Consider the following 27101-nt stretch of genomic DNA (forward strand, 5'->3'; position numbering starts at 1 on the left):
GTGCATATACTGGCACTGACCCTGTAGTACAGACACAGTTTCCTAACCTTTGAGTTCAAACTTAACATTCTGCTAATAGAGAATTCTGTAAAAATACTCTTATGTAGTCCTCAGACATTTTAGACTAAGTTTCTTCAGCTTATTACTGATATTTTCCTCTTTCAAGGTTGAATTGTTCAGGCAAATTGTAGAACTAGGAATTCTGTGGAGTTTAGAAACTACCCTCATGGTGTACCATGGTTGCATACATCAGTGTACAAAAGCAAAAAACTAATGATACGGCAGATTTCAATAAGGACTTCAAAATATTTGTTTATGAAAGATGGAGTTACAGAGGAAAGGAGGGGAACGTTTTTGCAATATGGAATGTTTATTGGATACACTTCCTCTTCAGATGTAGCCTTCTGAAAATTCTCAACAGGGAATATGATTTTGAGGCTTGGTTAAGACTTTTTAGAGTGTGCATAATACAACAGTGGATTCTTTTCAAGGACTCAAACTAAAACAGGATCTATTAACAAATAACACTTCTGAGCTGTTTGGAGGAGTTAAAGTTGCTGTTAATCAACATCCACTACAAGACAGTATTAGAAGAACAGCGACAATTCAGGTTTCTAGATTTTAAATCTTACAATATAGGAAAAAATGAGTTGATTGATATGGTTCATGGGATGGAGCCAACCATGAATCTCTTACGAATACCACTCAGTACTGAGGAAAACAACTACATTGCTAGCTTGAGTGTGTTGTTCTTGATCCTTCACTTTTAAAGATTTCTAACCACCAAATCAGTAAGAATTAGTCTATAGAAGGGGAAAAGAACAGAAATAAAGTGTACTCACAGTCCATTTTAACATGATCTGAGTGTCGCTGACTGCCTCAGTGTAGGCAATGTGAGGTCCTGTGATCGGGCGGTTGGAAAAACGGTTGGTAAAGCCAGCGACTTGATATGGCCGAGATGGTGAGCTTCGTGGACTATCCCCGTAATTGTTAATGGCAATCACACGGAATTTGTATGTTGCTCCTTTCAAAGGCAAAAGATAAAATTAGGGGGCAAGATAAAAATACCCAAGCACTAGAAAAAGGGCTCAAATGATTAAAAAAAAAAATCTGAGATAAGACCCTGTCATAGTGGAATTAGTTCTAAATGGATTTCTTGGGATTCAAAAAGAAAATTACTTGCTATCAAGGATGTCTCTCTAGTGGTTTTAGATGCTTAACTGTGACAGAACCTGCTCTCATGCAGTGGTGAAAAGCCAGTCATATAATTGGGCTGGAAAGAAATATTCACCCATGAGAAAGGCAAGGAAATGCTATTTCCTCCCTCCTAAAGCAGTGATGTCCAATTAAGATTATGGGAGTATATCCCACAAGACCAGTTGCGTGCATTTCTAGAGGTCATGGACAATGGTCCTTCTTTGTTTATTTCTGAAGTTCCCCTGAACTTCTGTCTCATCAAAATAATTGGCTGATATTAGTATATTTGTTCTCTTGTTTCCCGGCCCAATAATACTAACCAATGAAAAACAAAAGGAATGGCTGCAGAGAAGCACATAGCAATCATAACCTAGATTTAGTATTTACCAGATATGACAATTAAGCAGGGAGAGGTTGAAAGAAAATGTACACAAACAACTAACAAACACCAATAAAAATTGAACGGGGGGCCGGGGACTGTTTCCTTCTTAGAGAGCTAAAAGCCAACTTCAATTAAAGAAACAAATTCCTAACCTGAGAGACAAACTACAGATAAAATGGGCCTTTTTAATCGTGTTTAGTATTCTTAATGAGTCTGTAATTATTTTATCTGCTGAAGTGCATGACCAGAAATAAGAAATACTTCTCCTCACAAGAAAGTGGTCATCTAAAAGAAAAAGGATTTGGAACTAAAAATCCTAAAGGCAGTGAAAGAGTTTTAATACCTGGCTCTAAGTTGCGAACTTCCACTGACAGGTTAGAAGGAGAGATGCTATTGGCTGCAATTAGCCAATCGCTGTTTCGGCTCATGCGCTTGTACTCGACTTTAAAGGCAGTGATGGGAGAGCCACCATTTGCACGTGGTATCCATGTGACATAGACAGAGGTCTCTGAAGCTGTTGAGATAGCAGGGCGATCTGGAGCCTCTGGAACTGAAATGGGAAATTAAGGAATACGTACATAGGAGTTAGATGAGAAACATGGAACTCCGTTCTCTACAGCGCACACCTAAGATTAGTTTAATCAATTAAGTTAGACCAAATGTTTCAAACATGGAGATTCTTAAATCTTCCTCCCACAGGCACTCCAGTATATAAAATGAGAGGTACTTTTATAAAAGTTTTCCTTTTATCCTTCAGAATTGGGAAGAGCCCTAGTACTAAAAAGTCTTAAACTGTGTATGAAAACTTAGTTGTGGATGTGAACACTGCCATTTCTAACACCAGTGATTGCGCTGCATCAGACCAATGCAACTAAATTACGGGAGCGCAAAAGTATTCTTAAATAACCAGAAAGTAGGGGAGCTATATTCTTTACGCAACAGAATTGAAAGAGACATGCTAATACACTAAATCCTACCTCTTCCGTGGTACTACAACAAAGGGAGCACATACAAAAGCAGCAGGTTGGTTTGGTGAGAATAAAAAATTTGAACTGAAATTTCCAGAACCACGAAAAAAACCTGATCCATAAATACTACTAAGCACTGAATTGCTTAAGCATAATTTAGAAGAAATAAGAGCAAACCAAGCATGTAACAAATGATATCAATACTTACTGAACTCACTGGAAGTTACAGACAGCAGTGGGAACAGAGAAAATGGAAAGAGGTGGTGTTAGCAATCTGGTTATAAGATGTCTCATCAGTCAGAATGGTTAAGTCTTCACTGCACTGGTTTATACACATTGTTAAACCACAAGTGCCATAGAGGGAGGAAGGTATTTAATAAGGAACAGAAAGGCAATAGGTTATCTGGCACTAACTGGATTTTAAATTCTTAAACTCATTTTCAGTCTATTTGGGTAACAATTTCAAAGGGAGTTAGGAGGCTAAATCCCATTTACAAAATTGACATATGCACTTAGGAGCCTTAGTCACTTTTGAAAATTGGACGTGGGTGCCTTTGAAAATTTTACCTTTTGTGCTCATGTTATTTACCTTCACTTTGACAATGATCTCTGCAAACAAGCCTTAGTGTACTGCAGGAAGACTGACACATATTTAGCAGTAAGATATTTAAAGGGACATTTCCAACTTAAAAATTGCACCTGTTTGAAAACGAATTACTTACTCTTACAATATCCAATTCGACTATCAGTGACAAACTACAGAAAAGACACTGACTTTGTGCATCTGACAGCACTTTGTGTATTGTCACCTTCAGTTTCCCTTGTATAATTTGTTTCTCCTGTTCTTGTGGGTCTTTCACAAAGTCAGAGAGGAGAGAAGACCACAAAATAAGAAAAAGTCCCTGTAAATTATCAAAATTGGCAGTGAGATTAGGGGTCAAGTGTGGCAAACTACTTAACTCATTTTTAGAAACTGACTACATTTCAAGGTAAGTGTCCCTTTAAATATCAAATTCACTGGATGAGAAATCCATTTGATGACATCTCAGTGTATAAACTACACTCTTATGTAAGATAGGCACTGCGTTTTGAGGATTTATAAATAATTATTGCAAGTCACAACAAATGACTGGATGAGTCAAGGTGGCCACTTAATTCATTGCCTCACTGACTGGGATGAACCTTTTAGTTAACACTCTCAAAAGCATGAACAATCTGATCCTTGCATGCAACCATAGAAAATCTGGTAGTTTGAAGTCACTTATATCTGAGCCTTGCTAACAAATCATTCACAAGAGAAAGAGACCTGCAACAGAAAGACAGACCTAAGGAATAAACAGGGAATAAAAATGGACACACGACACAGAAGTACAATTATAAGCACTTGAGAAATTAGCTTAAATGCATCTCATTTTATATTGCAACATTTAACATGTGAATTGGAGACAATCCATTCACCTACCTCCACTGTGTCGAGACAGGTCTGGAAGGACCACCCCAAAGTTATTTGACCCTTCCTGAATGACGGGATGTTTAGGAATGCCAAGTGGGGGAGATGGGGCCTGAGTGTTTTTTGAGGATGATGTTCTTTCTAAAAAAAAGTTTGAGATATGACAAATAACTCAGTGACTGGAGAAGACATTGCCGGAAAAAGATCTGTTCACTGGATCCTTACAGTATGTCCCCTCCCATTGCTTTTACACAAGATAGCAACTTTAACCCTGGTGCAGTTGGCACTAAACTGCGGGCAGGGGACTGGACTCGATGACCTCTCGAGGTCCCTTCCAGCCCTAGAATCTATGAATCTAAACCTGGCTCCAATTCCCAGCCAGGCTAGCTGTGCACTAGGGCGTTCCTCAGGGGCTGAAAGAGAAGAGAATTCTCCATGTCAATCGGCAGACTCACTGCACAAGTCTCAGGCTGGAGTAACTACCATAATAACTGCACATTTATACAGCATGAGACGCACTCGCCCCACCCTAGATTTCTGCTGTGAGTTCAACACCTGTTACATTGGCTTCCCGCAAATCATGCCCCTCAGTACATTGGAACCACCAACATTGGTAAAGGAGTCATGTTGAAAGTACTCTAGCAACAACGTGGTAATAGGTCGAACGAAGCCCCAAAACTGGCAATTAAAAACTGATACCAATGTTCATAGCATATGGCTGCCTCCTCCTGGAAATAAATCACTAGCATGTCTAATCATTTTTAATACAGCTGGTTCTTGTATTATATGACCAATTGTTTAATTCTTTGCATTAGTAATATTTTAAGCAGAGTGGATAATATATGGTAATTCAAACATTTAATGGTCAGTTTAAACCTGAATTCAAAAATCACTTAAGTTGGAAATGAGAACTGGGTTAGTGTTCTCAATACAGCCTGCACTACAAAACTAGTACAACAATGTGCACTGGAAGTTTCTGCACAGGAAAGGCCAAGGCCATTTTACACAGGGGTTTCACAGGTCAGGACTGAAGCAGCTTTATCAATTTGGGTGAGGACACTCAGAATGGAAGGACCAGTCAGGATTCAACTTCTTTAAGTGTTATGTGGAAAAGGCTGACCAGAGCCTGGCTGCCTTAGGGCTTGTACACACTACCACTTATGTTGGTATAAGTTATGTTGCTCAGGGGTGTGAATAAGCCACCCCCAGAGCAACGTAAATTACACCGACCTAAACACCTGTGTGGACAGCGTTGTGTCGGCAGGAGAGCGTCTCCTGCTGATGTAGCTACTGCCGCTCACAGAGGTGGCTTTATTGTGACAATGGGAAAGCTCTCTCCCAGCGGCACAGAGTGTCTTCCCCAGATGCGCTACAGCAGCGCAACTGCATTGGCACAGCTGCGCCGCTGTAGCACTTCCAGTGTAGATTAGTCCTAAGAGTCCATATATAGTGCAGTTGCCTTTGTAGTTTGTTTCGTGAATTGAGACGCAAATAATCACCACAAACAGCACGACAATTGAGAGGCTGCTGTCTTTTACTAACAAGAATCCTCTCAGCATACCGCTATGGTAATACACCATCAGAATTTGACTTACAGCTATGCTGGACCCCATTTACCAACAGCCTTAGTTGTGACAGGCGCTTCCTTTGATACTACATTAAACCACTGTTTCCACAAATAGCTTTATAGACAAGCCACAGCCAACAGGAATGTTTTGGCGATAACTTTGCATATAGGAAACACTGCACCTACCTTTGCTGGTGCGAAATGTAAGCATGGCAGGCTGGCCTTCACCAGCAGCACTCCTCGCTACCATCAGAACTTCATAGAGGCTGGAGGGCTCCAGTTCTGTGAGATGAAGCTCATTTTCACTTCCAGGAACACGAACTGTATGCCAGCTTCCCATGGCATTGACGCCATCATCCAGCTGTACAGGAGGGAATCACAAGATGCTAAGAGCAAGACAAACCATGACTTCAACTTTAGATGTGGGAAAATATCAATACTTCTCCAGCTGAGCTGGTCTTCTGGACATTTTATTGTATAAAAATGCCAAAATGTCTATTTATGTTCAATGAGTTTTACTTAGTGCCAGTGACAGCCCTGGAAATCCAAGTCTTTTATCCACACAGCAGGTAAAGCACAAGCGGCAGCTCTGTGAGCTTCTACACCACGTTCCTGCAATAGATCTGAACCCTGACCTACAGGATTCCCCCATATTAAGGTTTGAGAGAATTTAGTCTCTACATTAATTTGGCTCCTTGCCACTCAGCTGAGACAGCTAACAATGCTAATTAGTACATATTGCAATGGATATTTACTGCGAGTGTTTGTGCCTGAGGAACTAGAATGAGGACAAATGATTTCAAGCAGAATACCTAGCATTAGATGGTGGTGTGCCTCTCTGGATTAAAGCAGAACCCAAGATGGGAAAGGTGACAGTCAATTACCCTATCCTATCCCAGCCTTCCATGAATTTAAGCATCTTTAAATTCATTAAATTTATTGGTTATGAGTAACGAGAGAGAGAGAGAGAGAGAGAGAGAGAGAGAGAGCGCGGTGTTTTATCTGCTTGGTTACCTCCAGAGGCTGGAAAACATCAGCAGGAAGATTGAAGATTTGTTTTTACTAGTGTACATATTTCCCTTTTTACAATTTTTCAGGGTTTTTTTCCTGTTCTACAGTGAATTCACCAGTTCCATTAGGCAAAGGAAAGATTTTTCTTAATATTTGACCTTCTGAGAAAAGCATTACCCCAAATCCCAAAGGAAAAGGCAGAGATTCTATCAAAAATAAACTACTAAACAACCTAAGACTTTAATAAAAACATGGAAGGCAGCTCTAAATGCTATGGATTACTAAAGTTTATACTGACGGCCTTGAATCAAATTCTTTCTTCAAAAGAGACATTTCTTTCTAATACTTTATAAAAAGAAATCTTGGAAGAAGAGGAAATCAATTAAATAATTTTTACGATAGAAGAGATAGATGCTTTTAAAACCATGATAAACTGTCTATTAAAAATATATAAATAAAAAAGCATTTAATACAGAAAATATAATTGCTAGTGATGGACAAATTTGAAAGGGTCAGATAAGCACCAAAAGTTTTGAATACTTATCTGAACCTACTATCTTTGGTTCATAAATTAAATAGGCGCTGTCATGAGATTTCCTGGATTTGGCTGGTCAAAAATATCATGCGGTATTTCTGCTTCAGGTTGGGACAAGACCAGGACGAACAAGGATTTAAACTTATAAAAATATGAACTGAGTAACTTAGCCCTTCAGAAAAAAAGTCCGATTTAAGATTTAGTCCTATGTGATGCTTGGTTCGAATTCTAATCAAAGAAGTTCACTGCTTGCAAAAGTTCTATTCAAACTACACAGTGCAAGTGAGATCAGAACCAAACATACTGACTTTAAATGCATTTTTTAAAATTACTAATGTTGTATGAATAATGCTCAACCAGAGTCCAATTCCACACATACAATAATGGTACTACAATGAAAATAAAAACTTGAGTTCTGTTGAATAAGGCCCAGTTAAGCCCAGAAAAAAGCAGCAACTAATTTCAAATCATCCCTAAACAGACTGTCTGTGTCTCTACAGCAAAACTGTGGTTCAACTGTATTTTATCTTCTCTCTGGGCTGATACCATAGCTCTTGTTAACACCCATGCTGTTGTAACAATGATAGTTTTAGGCTTCTCAAGGAAGCCATCTGCTCTGGAGTTATGACTATCTCCTGCAAAGAAGCAGTACCTTGCGATATTTCACGAAGTAAGCATTGATGGGCAAGCCGCCATCCTTTCCAGAGCGCCACACCAGGTTATACATGTCTGGCTTGAGTGTCTGTGGAGGGCTGAGGATGATTGGGGCTTCAGGAGGCAAAGCCCCATTGGGTGTCTTTTCTGTAGCAACTGCATCAAGATGCAACTTTGTCGGAGACAAATTTGAAAACCCCACTTCTGTATTATAATCTCCATCACCTTCATCACTTTGGGCAACCTCCGTAGGAGTGACTTCTTCAGCTTTTGTACTAGATTCAAAAGGAACTGCAGAAGAAAAATTCTGGTTATATCTACAAGACAAAGCCTATTTGCTTCATGCACCGGAAACAATTAATGAACTACTGCCTTTCACGCCTAGATTCTACTGCATCTTCTATGCACTAACAGAGCAGGGCAACATTTCATTGAACGTAAGCATTCTAAAGGTGTAGTACCTGGCAGATCGGCAGCAGTGGATGTGTTATAATTCATGTACCAGGTACATTAGGTAGCAGCAATGTACTTATATGGAAAAGTAAATAACTACCCTTCTACCAGCATTTACAGAGTAATTTGAAGTGACTCCAAGGCATTAAACCATCTGTACAGTATGTACAAAATTACATTAAGGGCATTTTCTTAGCTCACTTTGTGAAGTTTCAGTTGTGAGTAATTTCTACTAACATTGAACATTACAGAGCTGAAACCCAGCCAACTCATTTGAAAATATATTGCTAAGAATGAGGTAAGCTTAAAGTCAGATCTAAAATGCTATTTGTGATATTAACATATTTCTGAAAGCCCTCTATGTGCCTCCTCCTGCCATCCCGCAGCTTTAACTGAAATGAGGTCAGTAGTACTGGAAAACATAACAGACAAAAATACTCTTAGGGAATCCTGGAATTGATACACAGCTTGTCAACATTCCAGGCAGCAATGGGCTGGCAGGTTGGACATCTGAGGTTAGCATCAAGACAAGCAACAAACTTCAATATTTAAAGTGAGAACACTGAGGGAAATGACGCAGCTCCTGAGGTTGCACACTGAAATGCTAGACTGCCAGATGTTCTTAGTCCTGCCCGTTCTTTCATAGATCTGTGTAGGTTTCTGTTATGTGTTGGGGTCCAGAAAGTGGAGGGGAATAAGGGGAACTCAGTTTACAAAATAAACAGAAATTCCTTGGTAATGTAAAGCGTAAGCTGCGTTGGCCTGGCCACCTCAGATTGCATCAAACCTCCATTAAAATACCAACAAGTGTGGCTGCTATTTTTGGTCACTTCTTGGAAACTGAAGGGGAAGGGAAAGGGTTGGTTTTTTTTGGTTTTTTTTTTTTAAACTGAAGCCCATGTTCTCAGCAAGCACTGGTTTATTTAGGAATGCTGCAGAGTTTGGGGATGGGAGTCATAAGCAACACAAAGAGGAAGTCTTCAAGGCCAGACATCAGCTTGTTCAAGACAACAGAAGAAATGCCTGACAATATTCTCACCCTTAAAGTGTATCTACTACACCAGTGGTCCCCAATCTTTTTCGTCTAGTGGGCACCAGACGACGAGCCACGGAGGACGGTGGCGGTGGACGAGCATCTGCCGAAATGCCGCCGACAAGCGGCAACGTCAAATAGGCATCGCCGCCGAAATGCCGCCGAGAAGCAGTGTCATCCAGAGGCGTCGCTGCCGAAATGCTGCCAAAAATCAGCGGCATTTCGGCGGCGACGCCTTTGGATGCTGCTGCTTCTTGGCGGCATTTCAGCAGATGCTTGTCCGCTGGCCAGTACGCGGGCACACTTAAACGCCCCGGCGGGCGCCATGGCACCCGCGGCACCGCGTTGAGGACCCCGTAGTACACTAAATTAACCAGTGAGAAAGTGCTGCATGCTGCATATTAGTATCAAAACCCAACGTTTTGTTCGTCTGATGAGTTGGAACATGTACTTTCCTGTGATGGGTTAGCAAGGATTTCTGGATGTACACAATATGACTTAAACAACAAGAAGTCCGGTGGCACCTTAAAGACTAAGATTTATTTGGGCATAAGCTTTCGTGGGTAAAAAACCCACTTCTTCAGATGCAATATGACTTGGTGACTCCTGGAGCAGGGAATTGGACAGCAGTATGTGGGGAATTAGCTGTGGTTTAGGTTGGAGTGGGTAGACCTACTGGCATTATTGCTTTCACTAGTCCTGAAGGCTAGTAGTTAATATTGGCAAACAATTTGTATTTAACTTATGAACAGACACCACAGAACAGTAATGTTTATTAAGGCTGTTCAGATTTATGTGCCTACACCAGAGGATTTGTCAAGGTTTCTGTATCCTCTATTTCAGTATGTAATGTGGGGTACTTCCACTACCTCTCTAGTCAGATTAACTATTCGCCATCAGTTTCCTAGTCACTGCACCCTTTGAAAAAATTCTTTAGCAATCCCACAAATAAGCTAGCGTTTAATGGAAGTTAGCAGGGAGATTTGTGGTCGGTGTTCTATAACATACCCAGCCTCCTACAACCAGCACTGCAAGACGGGAGTTACTATTCAAGACAGGTAACATTTTCCAAACCATCTAAATGACTTAAGACACTAAGTGCCACGGAGTTAGGTTCCTAAATCACTTGGGTGCTTCTGAAAACTTTACCCAACATGTTCACTTGAACCTATTGTAGACTCAACTGACTGCAGAACAACATTGGTTTGATACTTCTGCTATTAGAACTGCTTTATTAAAGTCGTATGGCATATAAATATCTTTTGGCATTTAAGTTAATAGTCCTCTGAATCGTGATGGCTCTCAGGTAGCCAGCTTCCAAACCCATTTAAAGGTTTACAGATCAAAACCAGTGTCTTTACTGTCACTTGAACATCAATCAGAAGTCAGTGCAACAAATTTGATATTTAACTTGTAGAACTCGATATGGCACCAGGATTTTTATTTCAATTCAGGTTGAGTTCTGAGAATTGTGTGTGATTTTGGTTTTATGAGGTCCATTAATGAAGCTAATGTGTGTTTTTAATATTAAAACTACATTGATAGATCATTTTCTCAGCAATTTTTTTTTTACTCTATTTCAGATGTATACATTTATTTCAAGGAAAAAAATCTACTAAATTCTAAATGGAAAAATTTAGGGAAAAAAGTCTCAGTTTATGTTATATATTTGATAGCACTTTGAGTGTAGTCAATTTTTATATAATCCCCTGTACAGTCAGTTTCTCCATTGCTAAAAAGAACCTTCTACACATCAAGACGGAAGTAGAAAAATAACTTTAAAAAAAGGATTTTAATATATTTCAGGACATATTTACCAGTGTTGTATCAGAAGCCAGAATATTTAAAAATTAGGCAATTAAAAAATAAAATTAATGTTGTTTTATGTGAATTATGCATTCAATATATTTTCTATCTTGATTTTTTGGAAAAAAATATTATTAGGTATAGAGTTTAACTTGCTTTCTGGCTCAGCACATTTTAATGAGGTTTTCTGTTTTCCCTAGGATGTGTTTTGACGATTGTACAGCAAGACTAAGGGTAAATTTTTCAAAACCACCTACAGGATTTAGGCTCTTCAGTCCCATTTTAAAAGGCACTTAGAAGGCTAAACCCCATTGATTTTTTGAAAATGAACATAAGCCTAAATCATTTGGGTGCTTTTAAAAAAATTTTTGCCCTTGTTTTCGTTAGGGTAACTTTTTAAAATTATTTTAATACTTTTGTGATCTTGGACACAACATAAAATAATAAAAATAAAGATTTCTTTTTATATTGTGCCTTCAGTTTAAGAACAACCTCTTTCTAGTAGCAACCTCTGAGAATAGTGAACACTCATTTTCTTAGCAAGAGCAAGCCTTTTATATTGTCTATTTATTTTTACATTTCTCATCTACCCACAATTAAGGTCATGTGGTGGTGGCGGTGGTGTGTGTGTGTGTGTGTGTGTGTGTGTGTGTGTGCGCGCAGGGCCAGCACAACCCATTAGGCAACCTAGGCGGTTGCCTAGGGCACTACAATTTGGGGGGTGGTGACCGCGGTGGTATTTCGGCGGCGGGACCTTCCACTGCCTCTGTGGAGGACGGCATTTCGGGGCGGGACCTTCCGCCACCTAGGGCGGCAGAAAAGCTGGCGGCGCTCCTGTGTGTGTGTGTGTGTGTGTGCGCGCACTACTGAGAACACAGCTGAAGCTGCTTTACTTGACTCTTCAAACACTGTTTTTGCTGCGCACCAATTCCTTAGTGACTTTGGAAGCACTCCTCAAGCAGAGTCTTTATGGTTGAATGCTGGGCTGCAACCACACAACACTTTAGCAGGTGATTCTAAATATGCTTAAAAAAAAAAAAAGTCTGTAGAGATTTTAAAGTGAATTTAGTGCTCGCCAAAAGTCCCTCATTGGAGCAGACTGGAGAACTAAATCCTCCAATTCCAAAATGGGGCTTCCCCACATGGCCATCTCCCTTCCCAAAGACGTGCCACAATACTGAGCCACACTGGTACAAGCTTTAGCCTCAGGTGAGATGGGTAAAAACTACGAGGTGAATATCTGCTCGCTAGGAACCTGGCCAACTCATTTCAATATGTGATGAAATAGCCACTTAATTTCTAATTCAGATTTTGATAAACTGACCCTTTTGACACTAAAAAGACGTTTCACCCCATAAGGCACATGCTAGATTATTGAAAAGATACATAAAAGAAAAGAAACATAAAAAAGGCTCATGGCAACACCGAAGTTATCTTACCAACTGTAAGAAATGCTTCTGACCGTGCTGAGCCATGTTTATTTGTTGCTTCACAAGAGTATTTCCCAGCATGCTCTGGAGTAACGGCCTGAATGTATAGGGAGCTTGATCCAGCTCGAGACATGGTGAAGTAGATGGGTTCTAAAATCATGCTGCCTCTTCTTGTTTGTGGAGATTTTCGTGGTTTTGAATGTAGGACCTGAGAAGGGTGGCTGGTAATAAGTCCACGGCTATTGTACCAACGGATTACAGGAATAGGTAGTCCAGTGGCATTGCATGACAATGTAACATCACCACCATCTACCACATTGGCACTGGCTGGTAAAGAAACTATAACTGGCTTGGAACCTTTGCCTGTTTAAAAAAAACAAAAAAAAAAACCACAATTCATACATAAAATTCACTGTACTATGGAATCTATTGTCTAATGCACAGATGAGCTATTAATATGGTACAAAAATGAACACATTCAAATATTTGTCATTTATACAGTTCTTTAGTTTTCTGGTTGTTAGTAATTCCCCAATTCACTGCCTTACTGAACAAGGGACTGAAAACCGTTAACACGATTGAAACTTTTGTTAGGAGAAGGCAGATGCAATATTAACCTTCAATCTGCACTTGGGGTGTACAAGAACAAAAATCTCAAACCTTAAGTCTGGAATTCGTCAGTTAGACAAATTCCAATAGAATCTGAAACCATTCAACTCAGATGATTTAGGACAATGGAGTCAATGATCAGACTCAGAATAGGTTTAGTTACACTTGGATTTAACCCTGAAATTTAGGTTTAAAAGTTTGAGAATCAATACAACTGAGCCACCAAATACTTCCAGCTCTCCAAATATTCCTCCTATCAAAACGTGGCTAAAATTTCATAAAAGCCAACACTGTCTATGAAAGAAACATGCAAAACTATATCTGAAGCAAGATTTTTTTTTTTTTTGGCCTTCTTTTAAATTCTGGATCCTTGAAATAAAGGAGCTGGGTTATATCTCCCACTCCTCCATGTAATACATCAAGTAGTGATGGATAAATCGTACAATTTGCTGCTTACTGTGGTCAGAAATGGACGCAGTCGATACATAAACCAAATCTTTTGGAAATAAAATTAATATGTATCAGAAAAAGCAAAGGTTTTAGTTTAAGTTCTTGGATAGTTAAAAATGTTCCTATACCTGTCTGGACTTGAAGTCTCCCAGTGGATTGCATAAAGCCAATCCCATTGTTTGCCACACACTGGTACAACCCAGAATCCTCCTTGGTGATGCCACTAATTCTCAACCTGTTTCCTGTGACCAGATGTTGTGGAGAGAGATGGATGGGAGCTGCATTATGGAACCAGGTAAGATTAGGAGCAGGGTTTCCATGAATGTCACATGTGAAATGTATACTTGCACCCACAGCCACTGTTTGATCCTGCAGTCCTTTAGAAATTGAGGCAGATTCTATAAAACAAACAAATAGAATATGAAACCCTGCAGGCTTCTCTTTCAGGAATCACGCAGAAACTAATTACTAGACCACACATTTAACAACAATATGAAATCGTGCAAACTTATCACACATATGGAGGCCAATCTTAGTCACGTCTTAAGCTCAGTGAAAGATGAATACTTGCTTCTAAGGCATTTGCTCAACAGTCCTTATTTTAATGGTTTCTTCCTTCAGTGCAGAAAAGTCATGCTTACACTACAAAAGTAAAGGATTCCTTTAATGGAAAACTTTTTCTGACAAAACTATTTTCTGTCTCAGCATCTCTACTTTATGAAACAAACTTTTTTTTTTTTTTTTAATACCATTCAGACTGTTTGGCCAGAACATACACATATCTAAGCCCTAACATATTTACCCCTGATCAGTGGTAAAGCCCCCATTGACATAAATGGGAGCAGACAGGCAATCACTGTGTGGTTTTGAAAATCCCACACAGAACTAGCATGAAGAAATAGAAACGTTCATATTTTTTATTTACAGATTAATGTCTATGACAAACAGCCAGAAGACTTGCAGCCAGAGGTACACTGTTCATTAACCACATATAAGCAAGCCCTGTAGCCTTTTGCTAGAATTATATTTCACTCAAGAGGTATAGAAAAGCGTGTCCTTGCAACAAAGCCTGATGCCAACTCTGTCCACATATCTATTCAAGTGACATCATCATAGGACCTAATCACATCAGCCACACCATCAGGGGCTCTTTCACTTGCACATCTACCAATGTGATATATGCCATCATGTGCCAGCAATGCCCCTCTGCCATGTACACTGGCCAAACCGGACAGTCTCTACGCAAAAGAATAAATGGACACAAATCTGACATCAGGAATCATAACATTCAAAAACCAGTAGGAGAACACTTCAACCTCTCTGGTCACTCAGTAACAGACTTAAAGGTGGCAATTTTGCAACAGAAAAGCTTCAAAAACAGACTCCAACGAGAAACTGCAGAACTTGAATTAATATGCAAACTAGATACCATCAATTTAGGCTTGAATAGAGACTGGGAATGGCTGAGCCACTACACACATCGAATCTATTTCCCCATGGTAAGTATCCTCACACCTTCTTGTCAAACTGTCTGAAATGGACTATCTTGATTATCACTAGAAAAGTTTTTTCTCGTAATTAGCCTCTTAGAGTTGGTAGGGCAACTCCCACCTTTTCATGTTCTCTGTATATGTATATAGATCTCCTTACTATATGTTCCATTCTATGCATCCGATGAAGTGGGAGTTTGTTAGTCTCTAAGGTGCCACAAATACTCCTAATTTTCAGGAGATGAGCGTTAGGATCATCCTTAGCTACTTTCTATTTTAGGTAATAGTAAGAATGTTGGGGATGAAAAAGATGAAAGGGTGATTCCTTCAATATTATTTAAGGATGCTGCACGACTGATTCTATCTTAAGTTATGCAGTGCCCAGAAAGAATTGCTACAAAAGAAAAGCGGAATGCAATGAAACACAGAGGCACAGCAGTAGCCAGCTACATACTGATTGGGGGGCAGGGGGAGGAACATTTTAGTATGCTCACCCCTTCCAGCTAACTTTTTGTTTAGTTACTACCATGAACGAGGAAAGGAGAAGCATCCTATTGTGGCACGTGATTCATCCAGTACTAGGAGGTGTGTATGGCATTTTTGCAGGCAAACAAGATTACTAGTTTTGTCCTGAGGAGTTTACAATCCAAAATAGATTAACACAATAAAGGAGGACAAAGGATTTGGAGAGAGGATAATGAGTCATAAGGGATACAAGCAGGGAAAGATTATGATTTAATAATTAAGTACATATCTTAATTCTTTGATGATGTAAAATTCTTTGATGATGTAAAAGTACAACAGCCCTTGTCTAGGTTGAAAGAGCATGAGGGAACTTAGGGTCAAGAGCTACTATACAACAAAAACAGAAATGGTCTTCAACATAAAACTTGCAAATAAAAAACAATTCAGTTCCTTCCTCTATTTCTTACCAAGAATAGTTACGGTGTAATTTATATATTTCACTACTCCAGACTGATTTGCCACCACACAGGAGTAGTTTCCAGCATCCAATGTATCAAGTCTGTCCGTCACAAGATGGGAGTGCAGTAGTCTCCACCTGCTTCCAGTGAGTGCATCCTGACCATCCTTAAACCAGTGGACATGAGATGCAGGCAACCCACTAACAACACACTCTAGAGTTAGGGGACTGTGCTGAGGTACTGCCAAAGCCTGAGAAACAGTGGGGTGAAGAATGCGAAAACCTTCTGCAGAAGTGCCTGGAAGTAGAGTAAAGGGATACATAAAAGATAAAACTCCTTAACGATCCAATTTTTAAATCTGATTATTAAATACTTTTTCCTCTAGCGGCTCCTTCTCCTTTCTATCAAAGCCCTGAGGTTGTGTGTGTTACTCACTTACATTGCGGACAAATTTTCCTTATGGCTGAGTACAGCATGATGGGGCTCTCTTGAATTGGCACCCCCTCAAAATCAATTGGAGTGGTGGTTATTGGACATGGGGCATTCCCCTTCCAGCAACTAAGTGCAGAGTCTTTTTGGCATTTGAGCCTACATCTCCCACACAGCAGTGCACACCCACCATGCCGCTACTATCAACTCTGCGTTTTACTCTTGCAGGAGTTCATTACCCCTCCATCAATGTTCCCATCACTCCCATTTATGCTAATAAGAGAACGAACCATAAGTAGCAATAAATTACTCCTTTTGCAAAAAGAACAGAAAGTGAGCATTTTACCACAGATCACGGACTTGATAACTCATGTTAGACGAAAGCATGAAATTGATAATATAGGCGATTATTTCTATACAATGGAGTTACCATATACCATACTGATGAAATACATTAAAAAACACATGCAGACAGGAAAGACTTTGCAGACCCAGAATTTTTTAAGACTACTAGATATTCATGCTAGGAATCTTTTTAGGTTGATTTTTTTCCTAAAGTCACAAATCGTAGTCAGTTACAGCAGATGAAAAGTATTCTGCAGACATTTGCTAGCTAGATTACATATAGTAGAGGACCAGAGTTTCACCCATCAGAATAGCAAGACATTAAGATCTAGCAGAGTTTATTAAAAATACTAATTTAAGGTGGATCAATTTAGTTCGAAGCCTTTATCCTTTAAAGCCACCCTCGTAGATATACTAAATACTCACGGCTGACTATGAGCTTATGTCCAGTGGGTTCTAATTTGAGATCATGAGTGACTGGGTTGTATGCTGCACATTTATAGGAGCCTTTATCCTCTAAAGAGACATTCAAAATCTGCAGATTTCCAGATGGAAGAATTAGGTAGTTATCTGAGGAAGGGAAAAAGGCTGGTTTAAAATTAGTTTCAAAGAAACCGTTTAAAAATTTTCTTTAGTTAATTTATCTAACACCCTGTTCTATTAAGTGCATAGCTGTGAACTAAGAACTCTGCCGACAAAAATTCATTCCTGTAATGGATGTCTTTACTAAGATAGATGCATCTAAAATGAATTGCATAATGAGTTTTCAACTTTTTAGTATATCAATCCGTTCTGATTTCAACCAGTATTTTTGCGGCAGGTTATTTATATTAGTGTCACAAAATCTCTCACCTGTTGATTGTTCCAGCCATTTTCCCCGTACTCGAAAGCGAACTTGTGCTTTAGGGTTACTTTCTGGTACCTTACAGCCAATGAAGGCAACACTTCCTTCTTCTACTGTAACTATGTGTTTCACTGAAGTATCGAAATCATCAAGATCTGGAAGACAGTTTACAAAGGTAAATGGGATTGTAGATTTTGGAGGAGGTGGGGTTAAAGAGTAATTACGGATTACAAACACAGCAGGTTTTGATCCAAATGAATATTGTTTTTGACAGCTTCTCTGAACTCCTCTGTAAAGAAGTGTGACATTTTAAGTAGGGCTGTCAAGCAATTAAAAAAAATTAATCCCTATTAATCGCGCGATTAAAAAAATTAACCGCGATTAATCGCACTGTTAAAGAATAATAGAATACCATTTATTTAAATATTTTTGGATGTTTTCTACATTTTCAAATATATTGATTTCAATTACCACACAGAATACATGTACAGTGCTCACTCTATTATTTTTTATTGCAAATATTTGCACAGTCAAAAGCAAAAGAAAGTATTTTTCAATTCACCTCATACAAATAATGTAGTGCAGGGGTTCTCAAACTGTGGGTCGGGACCCAAAGTGGGTCATGACCCCATTTTAATGGGGTCGCCAAGGCTGGTGTTGGTCCTGGGCCCCAGCAAGTCTAAAGCCCAAGCACCACTGCCCAGGGCTAAGGTTACATATTCCCCCTCCTCCCCCCAAGGCAGAAGCCCTAGGGCTTCAGGTTTGGCCCCCCCACCCAGGGTGACAGAACTCGGGCGGGCTCAGTCTTCGGTCCCCCTCCCACCCGGGGTCATGTAGTTATTTTTGTTGTCAGAAGGGAGTTACAGTGCAATGAAGTTTCAGAACCGCTGATGTAGCACAATCTCTTTATCCTGAAAGTTGAACTTACCAGTGTAGAATTATGTACAAAAAAATTACTGCACTCAAAAATAAAACAATGTAAAACTTTAGAGCCTACAAGCCCACTCAGTCCTACTGCTTGTTCAGCCAATCGCTCAACCAAGTTTGTTTACAATCGCAGGAGATAATGCTGCCTGCGTCTCATTTACAATGTCACCTGAAAGTGAGAACAGGCACTGTCGTAGCCAGTGTCACAAGATATTTATGTGCCAGATGCACTAAAGATTCATATGTCCCTTCATGCTTCAAGCCCCATTCCAGAGGACATGCATCCATGCTGATGACCGGTTCTGCTCGATAACGATCCAAAGCAGTGCAGACCAACGCATATTCATTTTCATCATCTGAGTCAGATGCCACCAGCAGAAGGTTGATTTTCTTTTTTGGTGGTTCGGTTCTGTAGTTTCCACATCGGAGTGTTGCTCTTTTAAGACTTCTGAAAGCATGTTCCACATCTCAGATTTTGGAAGGCACTTCAGATTCTTAAACCTTGGGTCGAGTGCTGTAGCTATCTTTAGAAATCTCACATTTGTATACTCTTTGCATTTTGTCAAATCTGCAGTGAAAGTGTTCTTAAAACAAACAACATGTGCTGGCTCATCATCCAAGATTGCTATAACATGAAATATATGGCAGAATGCAGGTAAAACACAGAGCAGGAGACATACAATTCTCCCCCAAGGAGTTCAGTCACAAATTTAATTAACACTTTTTTTTTTTAAACGAGCGTCATCAGCATGGAAGCATGTTCTCTGGAATGGTGGCCGAAGCACGAAGGGGCATACGAATGTTTAGCATATCTGGCACAAATACCTTGCAATGCCGGCTACAAAAGTGCCATGCGAACGCCTGTTCTCACTTTCAGATGACATTGTAAATAAGAAGTGGACAGCATTATGTCCCGTAAATGTAAACAAACTTGCTTGTCTTAGCGATTGGCTGAACAAGTAGGAGGACTGAGTAGACTTGTAGGCTCTAAATGTCTTGTTTTATGAGTACAGTTATGCAACAACAACAAAAATCTACATTTGTAAATTGCACTTTCACAATAAAGAGATTGCACTTCAGTACTTGTATGAGGTGAATTGAAAAATACTATCTTTTCTTTATCATTTTTACAATGCAAATATTTGTAATCAATAATAATATAAAGTGAGCACTGTACACTGTTGTAATTGAAATCAATACATTGAAAATGTAGAAAAGCATCACAAAATATTTAATTAATTTCAGTTGGTATTCTATTGTTTAACAGTGCGATTAATCACGATTAATTTTTTTGAGTTAATCGTGTGAATTAACTGCGATTAATCGACAGCCCTAACAACGTAGTTCTCAATACCAGAGCTAGGATATAGATATCTGAACTTCTGTTGCACGAAGAGACAAGAGTTTTCACTTGAAGGATGGAAAAAACTGAAAATGTAGCCCTCTTGTAAGTTCCAAAGACCTAATTCATGAAAAATAAGGGAACAGAGAGGCTTTCAACCCAGGAACTAAGTGTCAATTACTAGTTCTGAACTTGATGCAGGAGGCAATTTATAGTACACAGACAGCAGGTACTTTGTAAGCTCTATGCATACAAAAAGGAGTTAATTACTCTGGGAGAAACATAACCTGACAATGAATACATCAGTGAGGAATGCAGCATCTGCTACTCACTGCCTGTACAATATCAGTCAAATATAAAACCTCAACCTACAAGTTATAGTATCTCCCAACTTCGTTTTTAATGCGGCTAAAAACCCAGAAACAGTTTGTCTTAGGCCTGGTCTACACCTAAAGAGTAGGTCAAACTAGCTATTGCTTATGGGCTGTGAAAAATTCACATCCCTAAGAGACTTAGTTAAGACTACTTAAGTCCCTGTGTAGGCACTGCTAGGTTGACAGAAGAATTCTTCTCTTGACCTAGCTACCACCTCTCGAGGGTGGGGATTTACTATAGCAATGGGAAAACCCCTTCTGTTGCTGTAGCAAGTGTCTACACCACAGTGGCAGCTGTATGGCTTGTAATGTAGCCATACCTTAAGTCCCTCATGTAGTGCAGTACAGTATGCAAGTTGCTCTTTTCCTGCTGCCTTCCATGTTCAAAGCTTATAGCCTGTAAAGTTTGTCTATGCTGATTACCCTTACAGGTCTCTTGAGGGGGTTTCGCTATGGGTCAGCACTTTACCAAAACACTTAGTCTTCTCAATTATGAGAAACTCTCCTCTCACAGGGATTCTGGACATGCTCCATAGATGGGGCATCCTTAAGAAGAAGTTACTCAAATCTTGGCTGACAAAGGCCCAATTCAGACATAACTTTGATGCAGGACAGCCAAATCATACTCCGAGGAAACGGTCTTCAACGGTACATAATCTTTTTCTTATGAACTTGGCCCATGAGCCCTCTACTTCTTCATGTTTCTTTTTTAATTATCAAGCAATTTACAGATCAACCACCAAGGCAAAGATTGATTAGATGACAGAACATAAGAGAAGAGAAGAAAAACAACCAAGAAAAAAGGAATTTAAAACACAAAGACAGATGATTTTGACCAAACTAAATTGATAAAAAATGGAAAGGACATTTTTAAAAAAAAAAATCATGAATTATTCTTCTGTCTTCCCCTCCCCCTCCTAGTTTCTCAATCAGTTCAAGTACTTGAGAAAAGAAATCCCATTTAATACAGCAAAAGGAATTCACACAACTGACAAACCACATTTGGGAACGTCACTTGCATTTACTGCTAGCAGTTGCTGTGTGTAAGGCAGATATTGCTGTGAATTGTTAAAAATAGAGTGCAAAGGGCTTTTTGTTAGCGCTTTATGCAACACAGGCCTCAATGCAGAAAATTCGAAAGCAAGAAGTACAGCCAGGAGTGTATGGTTTTGTAATGACATGGCAGATCAACAAGAGAGTTTACACTAGAAAATTCTTTTGCCTGGAGGAGAAGCTTGTGGGATCCTTGTATTATAAAAGCTGTAACTAGAAACATTATTTCTAGGTCTCAGTGTGGCTACATATAGAAGGAACCACTATTAGTGTGAGTTAGAGTATCTGTTCATTCCTTATCCCGTACACAGCTTACGGAAAGAAGATTCGCAAGATATTGACTCTCTGCTTTACTGAGGGTGACAGGAAAAAAAGGCAAAAGGATTTTTGCTCCTGGAAATTAAAAACTATAGTTGCAGAAAGCAATCTATGAGCTTGTTTCCTTTTTCCTCTAAGCACACAGTCAGATTTTGTATGTGTGTTTTCAAATACTTTCAGAAATGGAACACTTATTTCCCATTAACGCTGTGGTTTTAAAATTCATCCTCAGAACATAACTTAGGAAGGTTTGCATTTAATAAAATCAAAGAGAGTTTGGGAGGAAGGAAATGGTCAGCATGTGGACAAAAGCCCTTGTATGGTTCCAGGGACATATGGGGCATTAGTTGCATTAGGAAGGGTATGGGGGCTTTTTTGAGAGTAGGGAAAAAAGGGAGCCAGAGAGTTACTGATGTCCCTGCCAAGAGTGTGACTGTTTTCAGGAAATCACTCAGGGCATGTGGATTTTGGGTATTTTTCTAGAACATTCTGGCTATCAATCTAGCTCTGATCTGGCTAGCCGCTATAGTTCAGTTTAACGCTAACTATTGTGGATCTGTCATTTTTGTTCTTAAAGTGTTACAAACAGTACCCTCATTGTTGTGAGAGGCACTTCATAAGTTATTAGCCTAACCAATATCATTTTGGCACCTCTGTTACCTTCTTTTGCATTTTCTCTCTTTAACACTACTGCATCTGTGGGCACTGACTTGTGGCACAGGGAGTTTGTTAGAGTTCCTTCCTTTGTGTTTGCTAACTGGAAGCTTTACGGGGAAAGAGGAGACAGGGAGAGCACACTCTTCCTGGAAAGATGGTATCTTCCCATTAGAAAAGCCTGCAAAGCAAGGTGTGATCTCTTAGCCAGAAAGTAAGGCCTTAGATAACTCTATCCCTCTCTAGCTGACCTAGCCATAGCATTATTCCCAACACCCTCAATGCTCTGCTAACAACGCCATCTTTAATTTCAACCTCTTCGGAATGCTGCTGCTAAAGTCATCTTCTTGGCACGTCACTCTGACCACATCAACCCCACCTTGGAGTCTCTCAGCTAATTCCCACTTCACCTCTGGAGAAAATACAAGCTTCATCTTTGCCTACAAGGCCATTCATATGTTAGCCCCATGCTCGGTGGCTGATTAGTAACCCACCACATTGACCTCCACCATTCCCAGCCTTTACCACCCACACCAGTCAACTTCTCCTTTAAACACCTCCATGCTTCCTCCCATGATGCTCCTCACACATGGGGAAAGCACTTGGATAAAATCTGAACAGCCATGAACCTTATCTTCCTTCAGATCCCACTTAGGACTCACCTTTGCCATGATGCCTACAGAACCCAGCTTGCTGATCATGGTTACACGCTATTATTCCTCTTTCCCTTCTTTCCTGTGCCTCCCTGCCTCACCCCCCCCCATTAAAAACCTCCACAAATTGCACTGCACAATAAACCAACAAAGTAGTGTCAATTCTTCACTATATTTTTTGCTTCTAAGTTGTATCCTCTACTCATGTGTGTATGTGTTTAACCTGTAAGATCTTCAAAGGCAGGCACTGTCTGTCTGTACAGTGCCCAGGGCCCAATCCCTTTGGGACTACCATAATATAAATATGTAATACTACTACTAGCCCACCCATTAATTTCCTCCCACAAGCATGTGTCCCCCTTTTTCATGCCATGTGAAAAGTCATAGGCCATTGGGATATGCTGCCTTCTATGCATGGAATGGTCTTCAAACTACTACATTCTCCTCGTTTCAATCTAATTTTTGTAATGTATTTCACCACAGTAAAAAGTATTTCATTTCCTTCTGAAAACTCAGTGATACCTTAAACAAGAGTCATTCATATTCACCACCTCCCCTATTTTTTATACAAATAAAAACCATACTGGATCACCAAAATGTGCTCATACCCAACTTGAGAAATCACATGATTTTATCGCTAAAACCTGTCTCATCCCACTGTTTGCTATCCTCACTTATTACAATTTGAACTAGTAGTTGAAAGCTTGCGCTGGCATACAGGTGTAATTCGTAAAGTCACGTGTGTAAAAAAACCCCCGAAAATGGCTGCCAACTTACAAATTAGATGGTAACAGATCACGTATCCCAGTGATAACTGAGGCTGGTGATTTTCTAAACAAAAAGAGCTTTCAAAATTCTAGACTTCAGAGTGACATTTAAAGTTATTGTGTACGCTGACTGTGGTGTTGTGTAGGTGGTTGTGTTGATTTGTGTCTAGGTCGGCTGGGCTGGGAGATTTGTGCAGGTAGTGAATGAAGGCTGTGTGCTGCCATGAGGGGTTGTATGTGTTTGGGGTTATTGTTTATGCCAGTTGTGTTGCTGTGTGAGTGGTTGCGTGGATTTGAGTGGACAGCAGTTGGCGCAAGTTATCCCCCATCCATGCAGTCTCCCACATACAACCAATGAAACTGTTGCATGCAAATTAGCTGTAGAGTAAGGGTGGTAATGAATATCATAGTGGTCTTGGATTTGTCGCCTGGCATAGATGCATGCCTTACTGTACCTGTACACCACACAGATGTAATCTGTAAAGTCAAAATGGCTGAGAACTTAAAATTGGACAGCAACAGATGAGAAAACCCAGCGATGCTTCAATCTTGTGATATTCTGAACAAAAAGAGCCCTCAACCATGCTTGTAGCTGCATCCATTGCTTCATACCAACGCAGACATTTTAGGTTTTAGAGTGACACAAAGAGTGACATCCCTGTAATCTTATCACATCAATTTTAAATTATACACAAGATCTTTGGGGCAGAGGCTATCTTTCTCCATCTCTGAAGCATCTCTGGTGCTCTATTAAATATATATGGAGTGGCTTTAAAAAGCACTGTTTTCCCAATAAAGTTATAGAGTGCTTTTCTTTAAAAATGCAAAATATTTTCAAAAAAGTTGCACTATAAATTTTCGGAAATGTGTCAGGTTTTTTTCATCTCTACAAAGGAAGAAACAACATTTCATACAACTAGTTGATGGCTACTAAGTTTTGTCATGGAGTTAGGAATAAAAGAAAATAACTTACGGCCTATGGATACTGTAGCAGGCCTGCTCACAATTGCACCAGCACTGTAATTGGCAATGCACTGATAGTGACCAGAATTTGAGGGGCTGAGAGAGAAGATTGTCAAAGATCCTAGCTGCACCTCCACTTGCTCCACCCTGCTGTCCAACCTTTGTCCGTTAAACAGCCAAGAAATGCGAGCTGTGGAGGGTTCAGCAGAGCAATGAAGCTTTACAGGCCCACCAGGCTTCTGGATAGTAGACAGGGGCTCAGAAATAAAATGAGGAATCAAATCTAAAAGGAAAGAAAAAGACATTAAATGGCTGAACAATACTTAGCAGTATGACATTTGAATACTCTCTGAAATCTCTGTCTAGATCAGTTATACTTTGACTTGTATGGAAGAATGGACCAGATTTATTTATTACTGTGCAAATATAAAAAGTATTTCCCTGCAATTGTTCTCCAAAAACATAGCTTGGCAAATGATCACCCCTAGAGTCTCGGGCCACTGTACACAGATGTGGCAAAAATTCTCTTACATCAAAGTCCTGAGTGATAGGTCCTAGCAGAGGGTAGCCAGTTTCTTTCACAGCAGGAGTACAAGTACTGGCAAAATAACAAAAGGCAGGACAATGCAACATTAAACCATTTACAGAACCTCCCAATTCTTTGAGGAGACGGTGTGTCAGTGGTAATCTGTCAAAATGGAGATCTTTGGAGAACAGGCAATTATCTCTTTTCAAAAGATATTCATTTTGACAGATTCCCACTACTAGAGACTAACATGCTCCTGGGAGGTCATTATGACAAAAGCAAATAGCCTGCAACAATAAACTAATTGAACCCACCTTAATGTTCATGAAGAGATAAGATACATCCAAAATTATATAAGTGAGAAAAGAGTCTTCTCCAAAATAAGATTACCAGGGACGGAAGAGTTTGGATGTCCAAAGACCCGAAAGATTTTGTTACAATGAGACTAAATCTAAACTTGGTGTCCTGATAAGACCACTCTCATCTGGTAAGCACATGCACAGAAGACCACATGGCTCCTTTGCAAATCTTCTGACGGGACACAGAATGGTAATTTGAAGATGTAGCTAATTTGCTCTGTATAAAATGTGCTTTGACATGAGTTTCAAAGTTCTAGACCTACTATGCTGTCAAAGTAGCTTCAATCAGCCTGCTATTTAGGCATGTTTATCTACGAGACTGCAGAACTTATTAAATTAGGATGAAATAAAATGTTAAAGTCTACCTAAGTTATATGCAGTGTCATTCCCAAGATATAAGAGAGACATGGTGGGTGAGGTAACATCTTTTATTGGACCAACTTCTGCTGGTGAAAGACACGCTTTCGAGCCACAGAGAGCTCTTCTTCAGGTCACCTTGTCTTTCTAAAGTTTACCTGAGATTTTCATGTGCTCCGAATAATTGGACTTCACCAGGTAGAGCCTGATGAAGATGGAACTGCATCATCACATTCGTAAGGCTGTGAGGAGCCATTGTGAAGCTGTCTGTATCAGCTCAACATTCACATTTGAAAAAATATCTTCACCACTGTAAGGTCTAAAAACTTTATTTGGTAAATGAAAACTTGAGTTTTGCACAACTTGGGTTACGCAAGTCCTTCGCCAGGGCAAATTTCACGCTCATCAGACATCAGGGTTTTTCCAGCCCTACCCACTGAAACACTGCAGAAAGCAGTTGGAAACAATTTCCAAAGTTGTGCACATTCCTGCTAACAACAGAAACTGGTGCACAGAGGCAGCAAACAAAAGGCAATCCTGGCGACTTCTGTTATGTTAGAAACAGAAGGGGGGAGAATCAGTTTGCCAAACAGAAAAAAATGGGAGTGGAAAAGCAGTTTCTAGTTTGTGAATATGTTGTAAACACTGAAATATATATATAAAAAAAACTAGATAGTGTGTGTTTCACAGTGACCTATGAAGTTTCCTGTGAATGGTTCTGCTCAATTAATATTTTCTTCTAAAAATCAGTTCACTCTTCCACTAGTTACACAGATCAATTTCAGATGAAAGATTGTTTAATGATTTTTAACTGAGCCATAAAAAACATGAACAAACAGAAACAACCCTGGAAATTAAAGTGTGGTTCTACTCAGAAAAATCAGCTCCATAAAAATGGAATCCTGGGGTTACATAAAGATGCCAGATCTATTTTTTTCCAGCTTTGATACTTTTTCTGGATGCTAGTGCTACAAATGTGAACTGAGATCTCAGAGAAAAGCAGTGGTCTTTCTAGTTTGTAGCTCAGCATCAGTAAAACTAGTGGCATTCGTTACATCTTTGTCACCCCACTGTCTTCAAATTCTGCCCTCAGCTATAACTGTGAAACCACATGGTTTTCAGTGTGGATGCACAGGGTATAACTGGGGCAGAAAGTGACCCTGAACCTGGAATTTACTTAATGAGTTTTAGAATGGTTGAAAAACAAGATTCATCTCACTCTCCTGCATTGC

General features: G+C 39.7%; 1 protein-coding gene across 3 annotated transcripts in view; it reads right to left on the bottom strand.

The window, feature by feature from the left end:
* CDON (cell adhesion associated, oncogene regulated) overlaps window positions 1-27101 on the bottom strand; it is a 92877-nt gene that overhangs the window by 30874 nt on the left and 34902 nt on the right. For 2 of the 3 annotated variants that reach the window (XM_026657865.2, XM_029912916.1), the window contains exons 3-13: window positions 24638-24910; window positions 17585-17731; window positions 17159-17302; window positions 15968-16255; window positions 13674-13943; window positions 12496-12849; window positions 7763-8055; window positions 5751-5925; window positions 4010-4138; window positions 1923-2129; window positions 843-1024 (exon numbers count right to left, since the gene is read on the bottom strand). In XM_026657865.2, coding sequence (XP_026513650.1) covers window positions 843-1024; window positions 1923-2129; window positions 4010-4138; window positions 5751-5925; window positions 7763-8055; window positions 12496-12849; window positions 13674-13943; window positions 15968-16255; window positions 17159-17302; window positions 17585-17731; window positions 24638-24910 — 2462 coding nt within the window. The remainder of the gene's footprint in view (window positions 1-842; window positions 1025-1922; window positions 2130-4009; window positions 4139-5750; window positions 5926-7762; window positions 8056-12495; window positions 12850-13673; window positions 13944-15967; window positions 16256-17158; window positions 17303-17584; window positions 17732-24637; window positions 24911-27101) is intronic. The other variant, XM_029912917.1, reaches the window with a different exon arrangement.

The sequence above is a fragment of the Terrapene carolina genome, unplaced genomic scaffold (genome assembly GCF_002925995.2).
Source record: "Terrapene carolina triunguis isolate 2854851 unplaced genomic scaffold, T_m_triunguis-2.0 Scaffold374, whole genome shotgun sequence".
NCBI lineage: Eukaryota > Metazoa > Chordata > Testudines > Emydidae > Terrapene > Terrapene triunguis.